Source organism: Chlorocebus sabaeus, chromosome 20, assembly GCF_047675955.1.
Source record: "Chlorocebus sabaeus isolate Y175 chromosome 20, mChlSab1.0.hap1, whole genome shotgun sequence".
In the NCBI taxonomy this organism is placed as follows: Eukaryota; Metazoa; Chordata; class Mammalia; order Primates; family Cercopithecidae; genus Chlorocebus; species Chlorocebus sabaeus.
In genome coordinates this window covers 86,692,982-86,716,552 of record NC_132923.1, presented here as the reverse complement: position 1 = coordinate 86,716,552, position 23,571 = coordinate 86,692,982, and the positions used below count along the sequence as shown (strand labels likewise).

General features: G+C 38.5%; 1 protein-coding gene across 11 annotated transcripts in view; it reads left to right on the top strand.

The window, feature by feature from the left end:
* The window catches only part of ELAVL4 (ELAV like RNA binding protein 4), a 154,658-nt gene that overhangs the window by 61,125 nt on the left and 69,962 nt on the right, over positions 1-23,571 (top strand). For 4 of the 11 annotated variants that reach the window (XM_073007309.1, XM_007978814.3, XM_007978806.3 and 1 more), the window contains exon 1: positions 469-746. The exons of 3 other annotated variants lie outside the window; for them this stretch is intronic. In XM_073007309.1, the coding sequence (XP_072863410.1) occupies positions 738-746 (9 nt within the window). In that variant the 5' untranslated portion in view covers positions 469-737. Of the gene's footprint in view, positions 1-468; positions 747-809; positions 1,513-23,571 lie in introns of those variants that run through there. 4 more of the 11 variants (XM_037999735.2, XM_007978811.3, XM_073007310.1 and 1 more) reach the window with 3 other exon arrangements.

Here is a 23,571-nt window from a genome sequence, read left to right as displayed (position 1 = left end):
GCCTACAGGCAGATCATTAAATATGCATTTCGCTAGAAAGCAACTGTCTAGAAAGATAAGGTGGTTGAAAACATTCTACAGTGGAAAAGCACTCCATCAGAGGGGTGGGATGGTTTGGCCCTCAGGACAGGGGAAAAGAAGGACCCTCCCACTGTTAGTTAAGGTTTGCAAGCCTCCAGTGACCTGCAGTTGTTACAGTACTTTTGAGCTGGGAGGAGGGAAAAGGTAAAAATACAAGTATGGCTGTTGTTGCTTCAGCCGGGCCTTAATTACCAGACACAAGAAGCAGTTCAGAAATCTGGTCTCTGTTGTTGTAGAGGTCACCAAATCATTAACATCGTCAATCTGGCAGTAGCTAATTTAAATAGCACCTGATGTTGCAACGCCTCCCTTCGTTTCCCCAGCCAATCAGATCCAGGCTTCGGCTGACAGATGGTCCCATAAATGGATGTAAAAAGGGGAAGCTTCGAGCCAATTTCAGCAAGGCTCTGTTCAGTTGTTCTTATCTACATCCTAGAATCGGGGGTTTCAGCTCACTGCTCCTTTTCTTTTTTTCTTTCTCTCCCCCGCCCACCCCCCCAAAAATAATTGATTTGCTTTACAATCATCCACACCGTGTTTTGTGGATCTTTAATTATATATAACAATAGTAGTCATTTTAAATATATATTCTGAAATCTTTGCAAATTTTAACAGAAGAGTCGAAGCTCTGCGAGACCCAATATTTGCCAATAAGAATGGTTATGGTAGGTATGACTAGATTTATAATCTGTTGTTTGTGTTGCTGGAGGGAAGAAAAGCATCTACACCTTGACCAGTCTTATGCTTGCACAAGAGTTTAGTTCTGTGCTGCTGTTTGGTTCCTACATTTACTATCTCTTTTGTGTAGAGAGTGCGGGTAGGTCCTTTTATTGAAAAGCAGTGGGGATATAAGATTGTCATTTTTAACAAGTCGTTGTCAGTTTTCCCTTCAACATAAAGGCAAGGGGTGGAGGGGGAGGGCTGAAATAATTGCTGGTTTATTGAAAGAGGTTATATTACTTGAGACCATAATGGCAAAAGAAGGGTTTTCTTTTTGTAAGCGAGAGGGGGTTTGTCTACGTGCCTGGGTTTTGTGGGGCTGGGGGTGGATGCAGCGGGGTTAGGAATCTCTCCATTTCCGTGCTGGAAATCTAAACCTCGAGAGGCAGCTCCTGGATACTGAACATTGAGATGGGCAGTTGTGTTTCGGGGGACTGCGCAGTCAAAACGGCAAAGAGAGTGATTTATTTGGGCTTCAGTAAATGCTGCATCTTGTATTTCAAAGAGTTTCCTGTCATGACCTCATAAAAAAGAGGAGGCGGCTTGTATGTGTAGCAGTGCCTGGCGTGTTGAGTTGTTGCTTCCTTCTCTGGGCAGCAGCTCTGTAAGAAGGAATGTCAGCTTTTACATAACGTTCCTTTCCGCTTTTGACACACTGTGTGAGGGTCCATCTTCTTCTGATCACAGATGGAGTGGAATGGCTTGAAGATGGTAAGTGAAAAGAGGAAGGCAGCCTGGAGGTCCCAGCCCTGTGTGTGTGTGTGTGTGTGTGTGTGTGTGTGTGTGCTTGTATGTGTGTATGTGTAAGGATGCTGGACTGTGCATTGTAAATCACTGTGCTGATCGTTTGTGTGTGTATGTGTGTGTGTGTTTATTAGTATTTCTCTTTTCTGAAAACCAGAATCCATCTCCAAGTGTAATGGCACTGCATGCACACAGGCACACACATTGCCTCTTCCAGCAAACACACATTTTAGCCAAGGAAGGTTGGTGTCTTTTTTGACAATCAATGTCACCGTCACTGTTGGCTGGCGTGTCCACCGCCTCTGTGAGCCTTCAACGGAATTACACGACTGATAAAGTTAAAGGCACATTTCTTTTTCAGTCTCATGCTAGGAGTGATGGGGAAGGATGGGAATGAGGGGTGGAGGAGGTGAGATTCAGTACCAGCAGATGCAATTGTGAAACAGGACTTTCGGATGTGGAAGGGGAAGTGGAAAACCTTTCTGCCGAAGTAGTAAATCTATTTTTAGCATCATCTTTTTCTGAAAAAAGAATCAGGGAAACTCCTTGAGTGCCGCTTCTGTCGCCTGATGTTGACCCTGAAGATAAGGCACAAAATGGCATGATCAGATGCCACGAGTGCCCACTTTGACTTTGAATTTTCTCCAGCAATAGGTTTCACGGGGTTTCAGAGCTGGGTATGGGGGCAGGCTGTAAATTCATAATCATCTTACTTATTTTTCCCTAGAAAAGCCTGGGGAGGACTTTTTGCTCTGCATAGATGTTATAACAAAGCTGTGGTCTTTTTCCCATTCTTAGAGGATTGCCTTTGTCTGGCTGCTTGTTTTGATGGGTGTAAAACAAATAAGATTAGACCGAGCAGCCCAACTGAAAGCGATAGCTGGGAGGAAAACCCAATGAAAGGTTGCCGGGGAAACGAACAGAGGAGAAGCCGAGTAGGGAGCAGGTGGCTATCATGAGAACACACTGCAAACAGTGTAAAAAAAAGGGGAGGGGGACAGGACCTCGATTATCTTTGCTGTTCTTTGTGGCCAGCCCAACTTTAATTATTTGTTATAAATAGGTGTTAATTACATTTCTAACTCTGGTTTACAGTGATTTTTAGAAATCTATTTTTAAGCATCTGCTCTGTCTCCCGTTTGTGTGTGTGTGTGCATGTGTGTGTGTGTGTTTTGTTGTTGTTGTTGTTGTTTAAAAAACCCAAAGAGGAGGAGAGGGGGAAGGGAAGGTAGGGAATCTTGCTTTTTTTTTTTTCCTTTTTCTCCCTTTTCCCTGCTGTGAAATTGTACATGCGAAAAATCGCAAGGAATCCTGTGAGACCATTTGAAAAAAATGTAAATTATATTGAATGAAGTTGACGGAAGCATAATAGTGAACTCCTACAGCTGATAGGTTCTGCAAATGATTTCTTAGAAATTTCCAGCAAATATTCATAGGAAAAATATAGGTAGAATAGATCTACCCTAAGCAATGATTTGGCGTTAGGTGATATTGGTATTTTTACTAAATCAAATGTTGATACTCTAGTTTCAGGGGAGTTCATTCTACCTCTGATTTATTTTTCCTGAGTAGAAATTACTTTACAAAATAATAAATGAAGATCCTTTTGCTTTTCTTCTTTCCCCATGCCCACAGTCACAGGATGCATCAGGCTTGCACTCTCACAACCACTGCCTTCCATTTGGCATTTGGTCCTGGTTCTGGTCTTGGCACAAACTGAGTGAAAAGCTGATTTTTATTTTAGTGTCTTTGAACGTCTGGGACCCATGTGTGCACTGGGTGACAAGCATTTCTCTTTTTTTCTCTAAGTGTGTTTTACTAATAGTCTCGTTTTCTCATGATGGTGGGTACCATAAGGATTGAAAGGTGTAGTACTTGGGTGAACAGGAGATAGCGTAAAAACAACTGAAATGGTGATCTGTTAGGGTTTTATACTAAGGGACAAAATAGATACATGATCAGGTAGCTAATTGTAAGCCCCAAAATGAGAGATTAAAAAATGCTGAAATACATTAAAAGATTAGGAAATATAATTGGCTTTATTGAAAGTACTCTTAATTTTTACTCTCTTCATTGAAAATCCCCCCCAATTCTTTTTTCCTTGCAGAGACATCTTTTTGTTTTCTCTTCTTTTAGGGGATTTAAAAATTGTGTTTTCACTCTTGAGGTAAAAATAAATAAACTTATATTTTTTGTGATACACTTGAACCTTGCGGCCATATGTTGAGTGCCTAAGCCTATGTCACCTTTAAAAAAATAGAATTTTTTTAAGTCTCTAATATAGTTTCTTTTTTAATTTTCTGAGAATTGTCTGGCAATTTTTAGTCAGGGGAAAATAATTTCTGTAAGAAGTATCATCTTGGCTTGGGTTGTAAAAAAGACACGTGGTTCTGATGCTGACCTTTCTCGCTCCTTTGTCTTAAAAATATTAATGCCTACTACCTTCATGTGGAGGTGTGCCTTTATGGAAGCACAAGGCTGAATGTGCATTTATTAAGAAGTGAAAATCCAATTGGAAATATTTCTGCAAACAACATCTGACTAAGTCGCAGTTTTAATGATCAGAGTGTCCATATATCTCATAGTAACGTAACAGCTAAATCATTTAATATTTAAATTTTTGAAAGGGTAAAATTAACATAGATGGGGAAGTAGCTGAAAAATTACTTTGAGAATCGTTTATTTACAAGACAATTTAATATCTCATTTTTTAGAAAGCTAACAAACAACTTAACCATTCATTTGTGGTCTCAGTCCCATTCATTTCTACCTGCCATTCATTCAAGTCATTCTCCTGGCCAGATATAGATGGCCTTGCTTCCATTTGATGGTTTGCACAAAACCTTAAAACTTTTTCTTTCCCAATACCCCTTCCTTGGTCCTTTGAAAATTAGGGTGTTGTTATGAGAGGAAGGCCAGATTGTTGTGAGATAATAACAATAGAATATTTAAAAAAGAGAGAGAGAAGGAAAATGAACTGCGCATTTGCCTTTTACTTCTAAACTTAGTCTTGAAATTGGGTTTGGGACATGTTAGACTTCAGATATTTTAAACTTAGGATTTCTATTAGGGATAAACTATTTGAAATTTCATATCTAGAAATTATTGCATGAATGGTGGTTTGTATGTGTGTGTTCAATATCTCTAAAAGGACTTGTGGATGAATTGAGGTGTTTTTCTCAAGTTAGAGTTACTATGAATAACAGTAGGGTTTCCTCAGAGTAAGTCCTTTTCTTTGGTTTGATTTCTTCCCTTTACACTTATTTCCTTATTATAGGTGGGTTCTTTTCCTATGTGTAGGCCAAATGCTATTTCTTCCATGAGGAGATGTGCTGCTTCATTTAGCCCTGAGCATCTTAACACCTTATATTAATTTTTTTAAAAAAAGAAACAAATTGTATGTACCTCAAGTAAGAAATGGTGGTCTTCATAGAGGTCATCATACATAGACAAAAGTACTTTGGGCTTGACAAATTTCTTCATTAGCTCCAATGATCTGTGGCCACCAGGCAGTTAATTTGTATGCCTAGATATTTAATATGTACATTTGTTGGTGAGCTGGCCAGCGGATGCTAAACACACGAGTATGCGCTGGCAAATGCTGCAATGCAGTATTTTTTCCCCAATGTCATTGGGAATTTTGGGGCTAGGAAGGGACATGAACATTTTCAAGCTTTTATCTTACTATTGTCCAGTCGATGGGCCATGTTGTACAGAATTGGTGAATTCTCCTTTTGAAAGTAAAATCAACCTTTCATTTACCACTATCCATTCCCCCATCCATTTAATGTATATGTGGAAAGAGTGTGTGTGCGAGAAAGAGAGGCAGAGAGACTCTGTGTGTATCAGTATAAGTGTGTTGCGGATTCCTGCACCTGTCTTAGGCTTTCCTTATTTGGTATTACTAAACATGTACACACACTTACTTGCAAGTATATGTGCATCTATAAATGGAAAGAAAACCAAACTGGGTTGCTTCCCATAAGAACTGGTTTCTCTTCATGACTCCAGGAGTTCTCTTATTAGAAAAATATGAAATTTCAAATATTTATTTAAAAAGATATATTCAGACCCTGCAGTCTGTTGGTAACCAAACACCTTTCTTTAGCTGCCACTTGAGAAATTGTAAGTGTGCAAATCCATAACAATGTTTGTGAGCTAAAAGCCATCCCTTCAGTCAAGGGCCTGGGTATGAATTAAAATGTGTGTATGTGTGTATATATGGATATGTGTATGGAGGGGTGGGCAGGATGTTTTTCTTTGAGGGTATTTGAACCTAGTCTTTACCATTGGTAAAAATAAGGAGGAGGTAAGATGGCAGTGTTAACATCTGTGCTTTGCTTTGTAAGTTGGTGTGCAAGTGTGTGTGTGTTAGGAACATCCTTATATTTTTGAAATCTCCATGTTTTTTAGGGGTAGAGGGCTTTTATAGGTCACTGGCTTTCTAAGGGTAAAAAAAAAAAAAAAAAGAAAAGGTGATCTGCGGGTGGGTGGGAGTCACAAGCAGTAATTGTCTTAAAGTAGCTATTTAGCAGTGAAAAGGAAAAAAAGGCTGGAGGACAAGAGACAAGAGGGGAGAAGAGTACCAACATGTGGGTATGCATCTTTCCGGTATAGGAGATAATGAGTGATAAATTTGAACTGGTGCAGTGCAGGGTGCCCGATAATTTCTCAGAACCTTGACTTTGCAGGTCCATTACTTCCTTGCTTGCTTGTTCACACCTTTAATTATATCCAGTTTGGGATACTAGCTGGGGGCATTTTGTTTGTTGTTTACTTCATTAAGTATTCAGGCAGTGTATTCACAGTAGCTTTGGAGCATCAGTGTTAGGAATCGAGCAGTTTGGAAATGGAATTATTAAAAAAGAACAAAAAAAATAAGACAGCAATCAGCCAGCTAGCTTGCTTTGGATGTTCACATCCACTCTGCTTAATGGTAATATTTATGCTTTCCCTTGTATATTCATTAAGAAATAAGTTACGCAGTGTCAGGGCTCCTAATAGGCTGGTGACTTCCTCTCTCTTTCTCTGTCTCTGTCTTTCTCTCTCTCTAGCTCCAGCTATCTCTTTCTCTCCACCCACCCCTGAGACTGTCTTTGCTCAGACCATTTTAGGACCAACCATTTTTGCTTTAGTGGGGTCTCATATTCAGATCCTTGTTGTATCTAATACCAAAGGTATTTCTCCCCTCAATAAAGATACCCCTCTGCAAGGATCAAGAAATGCTGAGAGTCCTAAAGGAATCCTTAAATAAATTTTGGTTGAAAAAGCAGTAAAAGTGTTGAGGAAATAAGGTCAGTGTAATTTTTGTGCTTGCATTTTTTTGTTTTTTGTTGTTTTTGGAAAGACTTATTTTTAACCCCAAAAGTAAAATGCAAAACTAGCATATGTGATTTTTTTAATGAAAAAAATATATATGTCATGGGTCTCTCCTGAAAATAACTTCCCTTGGACTCTTCATTTGAAAAATAACATGCAAACTTTAGCTTAATTTTTGAATCACTCATTTTGAACTATAAAATATAGTTCATAAATATTTTTTCTATAAGAAGTGTAGTTCTTTGTTCAGGATATGGGGAAGCAGAGAAACGACCCAGCGAAGACGGTGAATTCTGAAAAAAACACAGAATGGAGTTTTCCTCTGTCTGCACTTCGTGCCATTGAGTCTTCTGCTTCTATGAGTTATCCTTTATTCTTATCTGCTCTCTCATAACAACTAGACCTTGAAGTTGTTTTGCCAACAGTGTTCATAGTAGAGGCTGGCTGTCACTCCTTGTTGGATGAAGATGTATTTGTTGAGGACTTACTGTGTGTATTTCTTTGGAACGTGGAATCCAAGGTCACCGTTTCTTTTTCTTTTGACAATGGTCAAAAGACATAACTAATTAGAGGATAAGTCCCTGTGATTGGAGATAAAGTTGGGGTGTGGGATTTTTAAGGTGGCACATTGCACAATGAGGTTTGTGTCAAATAATAAGAAAAGGTCTGCTGGAACATTCAAGTACATAAATGTCTTTCCTTCTGTATTTATAAGTGTCTAGGCGTGACTCCAAAAGATAGAAATAAGAGATCTTTTGGACATTTTAGTCTATAAGGTTTCATGTGTCCACATCTTCAGCCTCAGGAAGAAATATAGAAGTTTGGACAGTTGAAAGGAACTTGTCTTTCAGTCAGCTGCCCATGAAGCTTGGCTGGAACCGGTTAATTTTACAGAAACACGAATGTCTGCCTCCTTGCTTCTGACATAAATGGCTTTTTGAATTCCTTTTCCTCTGTTACCTCCCAGGAGCATCTGAACAGATAGTGACCCTTTTGGCATGCCAAAGTGGAAGTTTGCTAGTGGAGCAGAAATCACGGTTACTTTGTCATACACATCTAAATACTGTGGTATGTGTGTGTGGTGTGTGTTGTAGACAGCTGTGAGCCCCGGTGTGCCGTGGGATGTACCAATAATGGCTTCTCAAGTACTCTGTGTTTTCCTAAGCTTCCAGTCTAAATCCTTTAAAGGTTTGCTTTCTAATTTGTACATGAAAAATAACAGACTGAGTTGAATTTTTTTTCAAGTGCCCTCTTTGAAGATGCAGCAGTAGTAAATACTGCTCTAATGATAAACTTTAGTTCTAAGTGCTACTTAAAAGTCTGTGGTAGAAAGGCTGAGAAGTTGCCATCTTTACTAATGAAACTTTCGTTAGGAAAATGCTCACTTAAAATAAATGGAGTAAACAACCAAGTCCCTGAAATTTGTGATTTTGACCAGATTTGACTCATCTTTTCTTAAGTTACTTTTTGTAATGCAGTCAACCACACATCCAAAATTCTTAGTATTATACATGTCTTCAACATTAATTATCTCTGTTGAGGCACTGGGTACAGATAGTACAATTCCCACAAGTCCAGATTCTTACTGTAACACCAAAACAAAAGTGATATTTATGAATAATATTGGGAAAGTTGTCCTCATAGTAACCATTCCCCAAAGGAAGCTTTACATAAATGTGCACTTATTATTCAGGATATTAAAAGGGAATCCTTAGCTTTTACTTTTTAATTTGGGCTAAAATATGTAAATTGGTTTTATTTTGGAGCTTCTCTGTTTTAGGTGGCTTTGGGGGAGGATAACTTCCTAGCTTGATTATATTTTAACGACCTCTGTAGTGGAAAAGTTTCTAATCTTAAAAGCAACTTGGTTATTGTGATTAGGAGCCAGAGGGCCTGTGTTCAGATGGGGCTAAAAACATATTATATTGACCTGTACACATGTAGAAAAATCAGATTTGTTTCTACTAGACACCACTATTACCATGCCTTTGTTGGCAAGACTATCTCAGAGACCAGAGAACCGTGAGTCTGCCTCTGGCCTCTGAGGAATGTCATGGTGTGCTCGTACAGGCAAGCCTCTAAAAAGATTGCTCTTTGTCTTGAGAAACTGGCAAGTGCAAAGGACTTCAGAGTCAGGTGAACTTAAGTTGGAATCCTAACTCTTCCAGTTACTAACTGGGCAATCACAGATGAGCTACTTCAACATGAGCCACAATTCCTCATCTTTATGATTGTGATGATAATATCTAACTCACAGGGTTTCTGCAAGAATCAGATGAGAAACAGTATTAGAAGGCACCAGTCATACATAGGACTTGAAAGTCGAAGGTGTTTTGAGGATGTTAAGTCTCTTTCAGTCTGTCAGTCTTTCTGTCCCTTGGCAAAAGCCCTTCCCCAGAAAGAGGCCCATCTGCCCATGCCAGATGTCCTGGGCAGTGACATTGCATGTTACCCTCACAGTCTCCATACTGTCCCCAGCATGCAAGGAGGGTGGCACACAGTGTTGTTGTTTTTTTTTTCTATATAGACAAGCCCTCAGTTCTTCCTCAGAATTGTATGACTTTATTACGTTTTCTGCATCCTCCTAGGATTTCGTAAGCTATATCCATGATCTCCTTTGGAATTAGAATTCACTTGGGATTTAGTTGTCAAAAGAGAAAAAGGATGAAGATAAAATTACTTTTACCCAGTGCTGTTTTTTAATTTCATGAAAGAGCCTGTTAGGAAAGTTAGAAGTCAGCCAGAAAGAAAATAAAAATAGGCTGAGCTTAATTGATATGGTCCCATCTTTGCTGTCTATATATTATAACTTGCAAATTATTTGACTTTTTCCCAGAAACCAACTTACTTCAGATCTATTTTTTTCCTCTTCACTATATCAGATTTTTTTCTCCTTTCCCCTTGTTTTCCCAATAGGCTGAACTTTGAAGTTCTGTTTCTCACGGAATGGTGAAGAGATTGAGGCAAAAAGTGGCTTAAAGAGATTTTTCTAACTTGCCATCAGTTTTCCTTCTGCTTGGCAAGGCAGGATGATGGATGGCTTTGGCAGTGTGAACACCTCTAGAAGTGATCAGATTGACTGAAGAGATGTGCAGGATGTGAGCAGAATGCTGACCCTCAATTCATTACCCTCCCATTTAAAGAAAAAAAGAAAGAAAGAAAAGAGGAAAACAACCACAAAGGCCTTGGCATAGTTGTTGATTATACACTCTTGGGAAGGGATAATGGGTGGTGTCAGGACTGGTGTTAGGTTAAACCTAATTTTGTACCTTTTTCCCAAGGATCTGAAGGGGGAAATAAATAAATAGGCACCATAAATAAATTCACAAATTGTTCTAAATGGGGACCTGTTGCTGTGACCTGTTGCCATTATGGAGAAATAATACAAAATATTCCTGAAGGGATTCAAGACTTAAATTGAAAACACAATCTTGAAACACCGATTTATAATTCTACTTCATATGCTTACAGGAAGGATGTAAAGGGAAGTCATTTTTTTTTCCTTCAATTTAATCCTTACAACTAGAGGAAGGGGTTATAAGTTGATCTGATATCCCAAATGCCATTTTGCAGGTCCTATGTTAGAAAGAAAGAAAGAAAGAAAGAAAGAGAGAGAGAGAGAAAGGAAGGAAGGAAGGAAGGAAGGAAGGAAGGAAGGAAGGAAGGAAGGAAGGAAGGAAGGAAGGAGGGAAGGAAGGAAAAGAAAGAAAAAGATCCTTTGCTGTGAAACAGGCAGACAATAAAACTTTTCTCTTTCCACATGAATCTATTTTAAGTCTTCACTAAGAATCTTTGGAGGATTTTGCAGGTGTGTGTCTATACATATTGTATATTATGTGCAAGCTCTGGAAGAATTTGGTTGGTTTTTAGACTGTGTTTGTATGGGCAGAAATGTATCTGTAAAAAGCAGGCAGGAACTTGATTTTGGAGAAGGGATGGTATAGAAGACGTTTCTCCATATTTTAGCCTTGGAAAATCTCATGCCTATTAATGAAGGACAAAAAAGGGATGATTTAGTGATCTGAGCAGGCAAATGAGAAGGTTGGATATTCTTAGGACCTTCTTGCTAGGTAGGTGTTTGTTTATTTAAAAGTTAAAAATTCATCCATATTTGGGTCAATACTTGAATCTCAGTTCCTTCTTTTTTTTAGATTTCTGGCTGAAGTTTTTCATGGGAAGAAAAAAGACCTGGAGCTTAGAACTGCTTTAGTAAGAACTCTTAAACAGGTCTCCAGTCATTGGATTTTGGAGGCATGGGCTTGCAGTTGGTATAATCTTAACAGTATTCTTCCTGAACTATCCCATGTCCATTTTGCAAGAACAGAAGAACAAGTTCGCATTCTAGAACTTCAGCTGTTCTCAGCATAGTTCTACTCATAACAGATCTGTGACCATAGAGATCATCTTTCATATTCACCCAGCCTTGTATAATTTTTGCCCTGTGGTGTCAGTTTGATCTCTGTAATGTAATTAGGGCAGGTACTCTTTTTTATAGAAAATAAAGCTTAGCCACTTGACTAAGCTTGCATGTTTAGTAATATCAGAAGTCTTCGCTCCAAAGTGTTTGGGAATATGTCCAGCTCAGCCAAAGTTTACTTTTCTTGGGGGAAAAATAAGGTAATTTCTTTTCTATATCAAATTTTCCATTGGAGAATCAACAAATACATATATATATATATAGCATATCTGTTGCATATTCTAGATGGCTCCCAGAACATCATAGTATTTAAAATATATTAAAAGATAGTAAGCAAGGACAATGACAAGCAGAATGATGTGGACAGTGTCTCAGCAGAGGAGGTACAATGTACAGAAGAGGGAGACGTTAGTTCTTTTGGGGGGAAGGAGATAAGCTTCATGGAGGAAATGCCATTTGAATAGAGCCAGGGAAGCTGGATAGATGGAAAAACTAGAAGAAAGGGGAATTCCACATGGAGGGAATCATATGAGTAAAGGCATAGAGATGGAAACTTACAAGGCCTACTTAAGAAACTGTAAGTAATCTGGTGTGAATGCATCATACATTGTGTAAAGATAAAGCTAGGAGGAGGCAGGCAAAAGCTATGATTTAGGAAGGTTCAGGTGTTTTGACTTGGTTTTTACTTTGAAGTGGTAGCTATGGAATGTCTTAGGTCAGAGGACTTTCCTTTTTTTATTCTTTTTCAGGGTCAACAGCTGTCTTTATTAAGTCATTATTTCTCAGAAGTTGAAGTCACCCTAAAGATACTTCTAAATTAGATATTGGTTAGGGGAATTGGCATTAGAGCACTCTTCTGGTCATAATGTGATGTTATGATGATGATGCTCATTGGTGAAGTCACATTAAGGACTGCTTTTAGGGTTACAGTGGCAGAAAGCAGTAGGAGGAAAAATATCGACTTTACTTCAGATTGTAAAGAAATGTGCCATTAGAGGAGTACGCTGCATTCTCTCACCAAGAGGTACCCAGTGCTCATTTTGTGGAATAATGTGTGGCCAGAGAGAAGATGGTGGTGAGTGGGGAATACGCTTATTTTCTGTAGTATAAAAATGTGCCCACTTCAAACTTGCAAGTACATGTACCAAGGCATGCTTGTCTTGACTGGTCATCTGTTAGCCCTGGAAGGCAGAGATCATGTCAAATCCTCTCTTATTTCAATTTCTGGTACATAGTAAGTACTCAAAAAAATGTTTTTTGAATTGGGTTGTCATAATATGGTTTTTGTTGGGGTTTTTGTTTTTATTTTTGATTTTTAAAGAGTCTGAACTACAGAGTTAGACTTGTGGATCTTGAATCTGTCATCAACTTCTGGGAGCCTATTTAGCCCAACTAACCTAACCTTTCTGACTTTCAAGTCTCTTAATATGTAAAACAAAATGAGTACAACTTCATGGCTTAATGGGAGAATCCATTGAATTGTATCCTTGATACGCTTTATTGGACAGGATAACAATATTAGTAAGTTACTAAGTTCTAGTTTTACCTATGGATAGTTTATTGGGTGTTGATCAGCGTTAAAAATTAAAACAATGGAATGATAGAATTGAATGAAATAGAAAAGAAAGTATCAGTGGTTGGTACTTATTAAGGGTAAGTATTATTTCATGAATCTTTGTTTCAGTTACCTCTGTTCTGAGTTGTGATATGAAGCTGTGGTGTTCAATATGGTGTTCAATATGTTTCTTACTTTTTTGTTTTACTTTGTTGGGTCATGGTCAGAAAAGTTTGAGAAATACTGGTCTAGATAATAGTGAGCTCTCTATTATCCAAAGGAAAAATAACAGTCAACTTTTTTAGAACTATGCAATGCAAGATCTCTAGTATCTTCTGAATTATTAAAGAAAGGATGACTTCTAGTTGTTTTAGATTTAATATGAAGCATTGTATCCTATATCTTTGATAACTAATGATGTCTGCATGGTATATGTTGGGGCTCTCTATTAACCAAAGTATTTATTAACTAGAAAACCTTATTCCTTGGTTGTGCTACGTAGCTGAACCTGTAACATAATAATAAAAGTGACAATAATCAGTAGTGAAGGTGACCTAGAGGTGGGACTAGAAATAGTAAGATTAGCTTTCATTTCTTGAGCTCTTGATATGAGTCAGGCACTGTGCCTTACAAACACCATACCTTTTAATCCTTAGAGCAAACTAAAAAGGTAAATGTTAATTTCTATGTTTTATGGACAAGCTAACTGAGGTTTTGAGGGGTAAATTAAGGTTACACAGCCAGTAATTGGCTGGGCGAGGATTTGATTTGAACCCAAATTTGTCTGATTCCAGAACAAAATTTCAAAAATTTATTCAGTTCCATGAAAATGTATTGCAGTGCCTACTATGTGTTAGCTCTGTACTCCTCTACAAAGATAAGTCAGTCTGTGTCCTTGAGGGTTTACTAGCTGCCCTTATTTACCCTCTCACTATGTGAGAAGGTGAATAAGGATTTATTTTATCACAACAGGAGATAGGAAAGTCACATAGAGTACTGTATATTTTACTTTAGAAGTGTTAAGAAAAGTGCCTGGCACATAGTAGGCATTCACTAAAGATTTATTCTGTGGAATTGAAGTTGGATTAATTCTCCTCTAGGGATTAGGGAACTTTTGTACTAAAGAAACACTGCACATTTTTATATGTTTAGCTGTATATGCCTAGTGGCACGGGTATTCTTACCTGCAATGTGGGCAGATCCATCTGTCCCAAATCCATTCAGTGCCTTTTGGAGCTCCTAAAACTGGCAGCACAGAAAAGTCAACAAGAGCTCAAGAACTCAAATTGTAAACTTCCAGTTTCATTCAGCCAGAGAGAACATTTTCCATCTTACTGTGAAAAGAAAATCCCATGGCAGAGACATTTGGGGAATGATAAATGGAAGGTGGGCTTCCTTAGAATGGAAAATTGTTATTATCACTGTTACTGTTGTCTTTACAATGCCATTTACTAGCCTTATAACTTCAAGCAAGTAATATTAGTTCTCTAAGCCTCAGTTTCCACATTTTTTTTTTTTTTTTGAGACGGAGTCTCGCTCTGTCAACATTTTTAAAGGATTAATACCTCTCAGGATTATTAGAATTAAATAGACCCATTTGATAAAAACTTACTAAGACTTACTATTTGGTAGTCTGTAAATATTTAGTAGTAAAGGAGACATGGCCCCCTGCCCTCGAAGAGCTGAATATCTGGTGAATGTGCTGTGAGAAGTGGGATTCAGACTCCCACCATCTGCACAGCTCACTACTGATAGGATGCAGCACTGTACAGTCCTCCTTGGGGTATGTGTATGTTGTCATATACATGTCTCAATTGCATCATCAGAATTTCAAGTTTATTGAGAGTGAGTGAGCTCTGATATTCATCTGTTTATCTCCACCTACCCCTAAGTTTCATCCTTGCCTGTTGACACAATGTTACCTTATACAGTAGTTGCTAGATGAATCCAGCCTAATTCAGCAAATATTTATCAGGTGGCTTAGGGTACAGTGCTGGGAAAGGGAGGGTAACATTTGCTGAACAGAGTTGAATTTAAAACAACTTTAGAGCGTGAAAGGGGAACAGTGTCATGAAGCAGTGATATACTACACTAGTGCTAAAAATACCTGTGATCTACTCAGGAAGAAAATAGGGCCCTAAAGAAAATTCCGCAGTAGGCATTAAAAATAATGTATTTTTTCACTCTCCCAGTGCTGTTTTGTTTGTATTTCATGAAGAAACAGTGTATTTGCTATAAGCACACAATTAAGATGAGATCTCAGATGTGGCTACTTAATTCTTCTGTGGCTCAGCACCAAGTCCAGGTAGCTTCACAAAACCCAGGAGCCCCTCTGTGGCCAGACTCCTTCTTTCCTTTCCAGCCTCCCATCTTGGGTCTCTTTGCCTTCTGTTCGTGCTCCACTGTAGAACTGCACCACGGTGTTCCCTACCAATGCTCACACAGATCCCTTGGTCTCCAACATCTTTCTGCTTTCTTCACCTGGCTTCATGAGACATATAGGAGGCCTGTGTCACCCAGAAAGCCTTGCCTTAACTTACTCTGAATTGTAGCTGTCTCTGTTAACACTGCCAGCATCATTTCATCATTGATCTTCCACACTCCGTAATCAAATGTTTGTTTTTCTAGGTTTCACCACTGCCTCAACAATCAGCACTGAGTTTATCTTTATGCTTGGCACCAAGTAGGTGCTCAGTAATTAATTGTTAACTGATGTAGTCAGATATTAATTAGGTTTTTCATAATGTATTCCCATCAGGTGCCTCCTAGCTTATGAATGGGATATTGGACTCAAATCCCCCTTGTCATGACAACTGGTTTTGACACAGCTATTGCTCACCAACCCCAGTTCTTGAACTTTGAGCTGAAGGTCTTGAGTATATATATTTACATGAAACTTTCCCTGATCACCATGACTCACCTGTAATTCTTCAGTAATTCTTCTTTCCTCTGGACTCCTTTATGTCACTTGCTGTCTGTACCACGCAGTTAACAATGACACATCACAATAATAGTGACCCTTTATGTAATGTGTGTGTCAGGCTTTGCAGAAAGAACTTTGCTTAGATTATCTCATTAAATCTCACAACGACTTTAAGAAGCAGATATTTTTATTCCCATTTTGAAGAAAGAGGACAACGTAGTTTAAGTAACTTTTTCAAGGTTACGTGGCTAGGAAAATATCAGACTGAGAATTTAAAACCTGGTTTGTTTCATTCCGAAGCCCATGGTCTGTCTCCTATTTTGTATTACTCATCCCTTAAAAGGTAGGAGTTAATGAGAAACATTTAGCCTAGTGATTATTAATAGGGATTTTTTGAGATAGGGTCTCACTCTGTCACCCAGACTGGAGTGCAGTGGTGCAATCACAGCTCACTGGAGCCTCAACCTCCCAAGGTAATAAGGACTTTTGATCAAGACTGCCTGGATTCAAATCCTGGCTTTATCAGTTGTGACCTTGGGCAAATCACTTCCATTCCCTATGCCTCAACTTTTTCGTCTGTAAACTAGGGTTGTTGTGAGGATGTGATGGACCAATGAATATTAAGGATTTAAAACAGTTACTTAGCATATAAAGTGATAATGATCATCATCATTATTGTTATCATACAATATTAATTTGTGCTATTCTTCAAATATTTGTTGAGTGCCTGCCGGACACTGTTCTAGGTAATGGTGATTGCAGTGACTAAGACAAGTCCTTGCCTTTATGGAGCTTTCATTTTAGAGGGAGAAGACAGAGAATAGAGTAAGTAAGTAATAAGTAGATCATGGCATAGTAATTAATGTGTGCCTGTAATCCTAGCTACACAGGAGGCTAAGGTGGGAGGATCACTTGAGCCCAGGAGTTTGAAGCTGCAGTAAGCTGTGAACATAGCACTGCACTCCAGCCTAAAAGTAGATATTATATATTATGTGGTGGGGTTTTTTTTTTGTTTTTTGTTTTTTGTTTTTGAGACAGAGTCTCACTCTGTTGTCCAGGCTGGAGTGCAGTGGCGCCATCTCGGCTCACTGCAAGCTCTGCCTCCCGGGTTCACGCCATTCTCCTGCCTCAGCCTCCCAAGTAGCTAGGACTACAGGCACCCGCCACCACGCCTGGCTAATTTTTTGTAATTTTAGTAGAGATGGGGTTTCACCGTATGAGGTGTTTTATAATTTCACATAGTGAAATGCTGTTTGAAAAATAAGAGATGCTAGACACTGTGAGTCCCTGTTTGTGGGCACACAGTGAGGCCACAATAGTTCAGTCAGTGCCTTGCTTCTGCTTGATGAGCTGGAACAGTCAATGCCCTACTCTGAAAGGCTGAGCTTCATATGTCCAACTACTACTCTTGGAGACAGGCTTGCCTGACCTGCATTTGGTGTAAGGTGGTCATCCGTGGAATGACTGGACAATTGGACTGAGATGTCTGAGCCTCAGGAAAACTTAACATAGAGAACTCATAAAGAGGCCAGGGGTCCCAGCCTTTGAAGAGAGGTCCTATTCTATTTCCCTATATTAGACTGTGAAATGGGATAAACGTTCCAGGAGGGTCAGGAGGAGGATTTGGCCAGTCATTCAGTTAAGGACAGGGTCAGCCAGAATGTCTTCTCAAGTAAGGCTATTAAGATCTCCTGATAGCTCCTTGCAGGAGCCTGAACCTAGAAGGTGATATAGTCATTGGCATTATGATAGGATTCTACCTTTCCATGAGTATTCTGCTGGTTAAGAGCATCTTAGGGGTCTGCAAAAAGGGGTGTTTTTTCCTTCACTTACTTGTAGTGGGGTCTTGGTAAAGTCATTAACTTGTCTGAGCCTCAGTTTCCTTATCTGTAAAAATGGACTAATAATACCTTCCTCCAAAGTTTGTTTAGAAGATGAACTAATTAACATGTATAAAGAACCTGATTCAGTGCCTGGCATATAGTAGGCATCTAATAAAGGAGGATTTTTAAAATAAGTTCAGTCCCTCTAGGGTGTGCATTTTAGGTATTGGTAATTTATTTCAGGGCTCATAGGGAGAGAAGATTTAGACTGAAAAGTGAGAGCTACTTCCCATTGTATAACTTTCAAAAAAGTGAGCAGATAATCTCAAAACTAAAGATAGGTCATCTCAGAAAGAACTGTGAAGAAGATTAGATTTGCTGTAAATCAGTATGATTGAGACTAGTCTCTGTCAAACAACTGTGTTGGCCCCATCCTCTTGGTGTCACAGGCTCTTAGAGGCCTGGGGCTCTGTGAAGAAACGCACTTGGTTAAAAGGGCTCTGGAGTCTTAAATCCTGAGTCCAATTCTTTCTAGTAATAAGTTAGAATATTTACTTTTTAATGGGAGATGAAGGGGATGGGTGATTTGATTATTTTCATAGGTCAAAAATTTCAAGGAAGGACTCCTATGCTAACTGGAATTTAATAAATGTTTGAATTGATGTTAATTGAATGTATGTAGAAGTGATTACGTGATAATTTATCTATTCACTTATTTAAAAGAAATAATATGCCAGGCATGCCCAGGTCTAATAGTTGTTGCAGGAAAATGTTGAGTCCCTGATGACTTTGGCTTTGAAACTTAGAGAAACTCTTATGGGTAGAAATGTTCTGCAGGACTGTGAATCTCAAGATGGTATGCAGACTTTAGCCAAATTCAGACTCAGCATGAAAATGAAATATGAGTTTAGGCCTGAAACAGAGGAGATCTAATTTCCTTTGTGGAGATGAAGAAGCAAAGGCTGTAAAGATGGCCTTACTTGGAAAATGGAAGGCCCTAGGTTTTGAAAATAGACTCTTGGGATAGTTTGAAGGAAGTTGGGGAAAACAATAATGATAAGGGCAATATAGCTTTAAAAGAATGAATTCCCTCCTACTTTTGCATTGATTCTGAAGAGGAGAGGTAAGAGAGGTTTATGGTGAGAGCAAAGTGGTGATGAACAGGCAAGGAAAGCTAATTTGGCTATAGAAAGCAGGTGAGGACCTAGAGAGTCATCCATTTATTCATTTATTCTACCAGCAAAATCAGGAGCTCTGCACTGGTCCCTGGGATTACAGATGAATCAAACACAGTCCCAGTCCTCAAGTTGCTCACAGTCCAGTGATAGAGAAAGACAGGAGGCTGGAGAGTTTCAATGCTGTGTGGCACATGTCTGTAATGGAAATGTGTATGAGGGACAGAGGTAAGAGCCATGATGGGGGATAGGGGAAGGATCATGTTAGGTCTGAAGGCAGAGAGAGGAGGGCTTTCCAGGCCAAGGGAGTGTTCATGTGCAGAGGGTGGCACAGGAGAGAACACAGTGTGTTCTGGTTTGTCATTGCTGGCTGTAGAAGGCTACAGAAGGCTGTGGCCTGGAATGTGCATTCCAGGGCTTATGGAACTTGTAGTGGGTAAAGAAGGAAGATGGGAGTCACTGACCGGAAGATGTCAGTTCAGATCCAGGCCCTGCACCATGTGAATAGAGGCTAGTTAGCTTTACCTTTCATTTGCTCCTTAACCCTTAGTTTGCTCACCTGTAAATTGCAAGTGATGGCAAGGGAAGACTCCACCCATCTCTCAGATTCTTCGTGAAAATTAAGTGGGGTGGTGAATGTGAATGTACTTACAAAATCTTCTGAGTCCAGCATGTAATTTAATTATTATAAAATTAATTATGATAAAAATTATTATTTTGTAAGTGAGGGTTTTGTAAGGGCTTTGTAAGAGTCTCATTTCTTCAGGGGTAATAACACTTGCTCTGTTATCTCTACACTTTCCATCACACCTTTCTGACTGTGCCCTGGAAAAATGCTCTTGAAGTACATTCTGTCAGTTTAGCTGCTTCTTGAGGTGTACAGGAAGAAAGGAGCAGTCCAAGTAGAGGATGGACCAAAAACAACCCTGCTCTTCCACCCTGAGTTTCCTTACGGAAAACCGGAAAAGCCCTCAGCTGTCAGTATGCAGAGTGCACTGTGGCAGTGATCTGAAATTTCCCATGAAAACGTGATGGTTTTCCTTGTAGGAAATCAGAAACCCTAATGACTGCTTATTTACATTTGGAGTACCTAACTTGAGCCATTCACAATGGACGGCTTTTTGAAAGGGCAAAATATACCAGAAATTGTGTCTGTATCAAAAATGGTACTTTCATTATTTCTTTTTTAGAATCCACGTAGCCCCTTCCCCTTTGCTATGTGTTTTCTGGTTTGGCATTATTGTGAGAGCTTATTAGTGAATGTTTGTGGAATATTGTGAAGATGAAAGGAATAGCTATTGGCATAGATGATGAGTGGTAATGTTTTTAAGTATACTTTTCTATTTCAGAAATTAAATTCCAAGGATAAATCTTACCCAGCTCTTAGATTAATCAACTTTGCCACCTGCAGCACATTTTAATGGGCACATATTTCAGAATGTTACCTTTTGGACAAGGAAAGTGAACATGTACTGAATGCTTACTGTGTACTGAGCTCTGAACCAGGTCTCTTCAGATTTGTTGTTTTTAATCCTCACAGCAACTCTGCAAGGCAGATAGAATTGTTCGCATTTTTCAAATGAGTAAATTTAAATTGCACTGCAGAGAGTCTCAACTGGCTAAACCAAGGTCAAGGCTGGTGGTGGATTTCCACCCCAAGTCAGATCACCTCCAGATCTCATGCTTTTTCCATTATACCATGTAGAATTTTGAATAATGATCTTTCCTGTAACACCCATTTGTTGGATAGTATTTACTGACGAATAAATAGCAGATACACAGGCTAGTTGATTTTAATAGGATTAGATAATTTACATTCTCTAAGATTACTGGGTTGCATTTCATAGTGATAGGAAAAGTCCTCAGACTTAGAGATTGAAGAGAGGGCACGAATTTGGTTTTAGCCTTGGGTTCAAGTTGCAATCCTAGTTAAGTGACAGTGGACACTGCCTGAAGCCTCGTTTCTCCATCATGTGTAGAGTGACGGCACTTCTACATCTGTAAATGAGAGGAATGACAACACCCACTTCTCAAAGTTGTGTGAGAATTAAGTGAAGTGATGTATGTAAAGACACCTCTCACCATTTCTTCTTAGTAGTGTTGGAAGGAGTTAATGATAATTACTTGCCTAAATATTTTCCTGTGTAACCCAAAGCACTTTTTAATCAGCATTATAACAGGATTTCCCTTTACTGAGTGTTTGTCATATTCCAGGCACTTTGTATGTATTTTTCCGTTACTACATTTATGACATTAGACAGTAATTTCTTATTTACTTATTTATTTACTTCCTTGCAGGCAGGAATTCTTTCTCCTTCGTATCCCTGACATTCAGCATAATGGTTTCTGGCCCATCGAAGGAACTCATTAATGTTAGGGAATTTAGCTTGGCTTTTGTTCCTTCTTTTGAGAGCCAACTTCAGTTTGGGGGAGGGGCTGTTCCAATGAAGTACTATATTAACATCTTTAAATTGTGGCTCATAACTTGCCTTCACATATATACCTGTAAGTAAAGAAATTTTAGATTGCTCTAATTGACAATGGATGATTCTGAATATGTGTTAACATTTTACTTTTTAAAAAGGTAAATTTCTGGGATAAAAAGAATATATTAAGAGTTGCAAAAGTTTACCAAACAAATTTTCTTTGTATCTGTGATTCAAAGGACAACCTTACCCTACTCAAAGAAGTAATATTTTAGTTTCAAAATACAGGTATTATATCCATTTGATAATTATACATGATAATATACTTGTATCATATACTAAATATTCTTTGGGACATAGTAAATTAATTCTAAAAGAGCCTTATCTGAGAATTGTAGATTATGCAGCTTGAATTATAATACAAATGTGATTTTTGAAATTTTATTATATCTTTTTTATAATTTAAAAGTTTTATTTTTGATTTTTAAAAATGCCAACTTGACTTTTGCCCATTAGTGAGTATGACCTTTCAAAAGCGTATTTTGAAAAGGCAAAAGATTGTGAAGACAGAAATACTAACTTATTTATTCTCTTATAATCTAAAATTCTGTTTTTATGTGGCAAATCATAAAAATACATACAGTAGGAGTTTTTTAAAAAATAGAACAATGGGCCGGGCACGGTGGCTCATGCCTGTGATTCTAGCACTTTGGGAGGCCGAAGCTGGGGGATCACAAGGTCAAGAGACTGAGACCATCCTAGCTAACATGGCGAAACCCTGTCTCTATGGCAAATACAAAAAAATGAGCTGGGCGTGGTGGCACGTGCCTACAGTCCCAGCTGCTTGGGAGGCTGATGCAGGAGAATCATTTGAACCCGGGAGGCAGAGGTTTCAGTGAGCAGAGATCACGCCACTGCACTCCAGCCTGGGGACCGAGCGAGACTCTGTCTCAAAACAAACAAACAAAAAAATAACAAACCTGCACATTATGCACATATACCCTAGAACTTAAAGTATAATAATAATAATTTAAATTTTTTTTTTTAAAAAGTAGAACAATGAAGAAAGTGAAGTTAAGGGAAACTAAGAGGATTTTAAAAAGATAAATTCAGAGGTAAAATTCATGTTTGAAAAAAAGCCAGAAGTTTGCAGTGAGGTCCTATGCTCTTTACACACAGAAAGCTATAGATTTGGCACCCATTTTCCTAATATTGAAAACAAAAGCAAACCCATCACACAGAGAACAGAGAATATTAGTGGTTCAATGTCATAAAAAGTGCTTGCCTCAGAGCAGACATAAGTATTCTGATACTTGTGATTTCTGGATTTTGTTTGTTTTTTCCATTTCTACTTTGCTTGCTTCTTGTTCATGATATTTTTAATCAATATGTATTAGAAGAATGTTCAAATGCAAGAAAGAGAGAAAGAGAGAAGTTTAAAAAGCATGGTATGGAATGCCGCTTGACAGTGTCATACATTCACAAGATGTCCTTGAAGATGGAGCACAGAACAGAGATCAGGGAAATTTTGGCAGCTGCAGTTGGGAAAATAAATGGCTGTTGTGTGATTGGGCAGATCCTGAAAGCAGACTCCTGCTCAAACCATGTAATTAAGAAAAGTGGGAGCTTTTGTCCAAGTGCAAAATGTTCATAATATCAGAGTTTGTCAGCAGGAGCTTTTAGAACGGATCAGTACTTTTCACTCCCTGATCCAGGGAATGGTTTTCTTATAAATCATCTTCTCTCCTTGCTGTCCTCATGAAGGTTGCTGCCAGGTGATAGGCAGACTTAAGATTGTAACCTTGCTAATTCACAGTGATTTAGGTGAAGGGGAGACTGAACCAGAGACGGTTTCTAGAAATGTGATTTTTATTCATTTGGGCTCCCATGTGTACTCTAATGTAGAAACAAACAGAGTGTGTCCAAGGAAAGATCCTACAGGATAGCTCTGGGGAGGAGATGAAATCATTTTTAATACCGTGGCTCCAAACTGGTTTGAAGCACTTGACATTTTCTTTCTTTTTTAAAAAACTACTTCCTTTCAGATTATAAAACTACTGTATTCTCATTGTAAAAACAAAACAGAGTTGACAAAGATGGAGAAAAGTGTAACAATCACCTGTAATTCCGCCACTTACTGTTAGTGTTTTTTATTTTTCCCTCCTACTCTGTACTTGCTTATATAATTGAGATAATCAATCTTTTATTTTACTTTTTTCTACATTGATCATATACATTTTCTCACATTATAAAAACCCATTATAAACATAACTGTAACAATTGCAGAATACTATATCAAAAAACTGCACAGTGAATTATTTAGCCATCCCCCTTATTAGACCCTTGGGCTGTTTCTGTTTTTCTCACTCCTCTTAATATACCTCATTG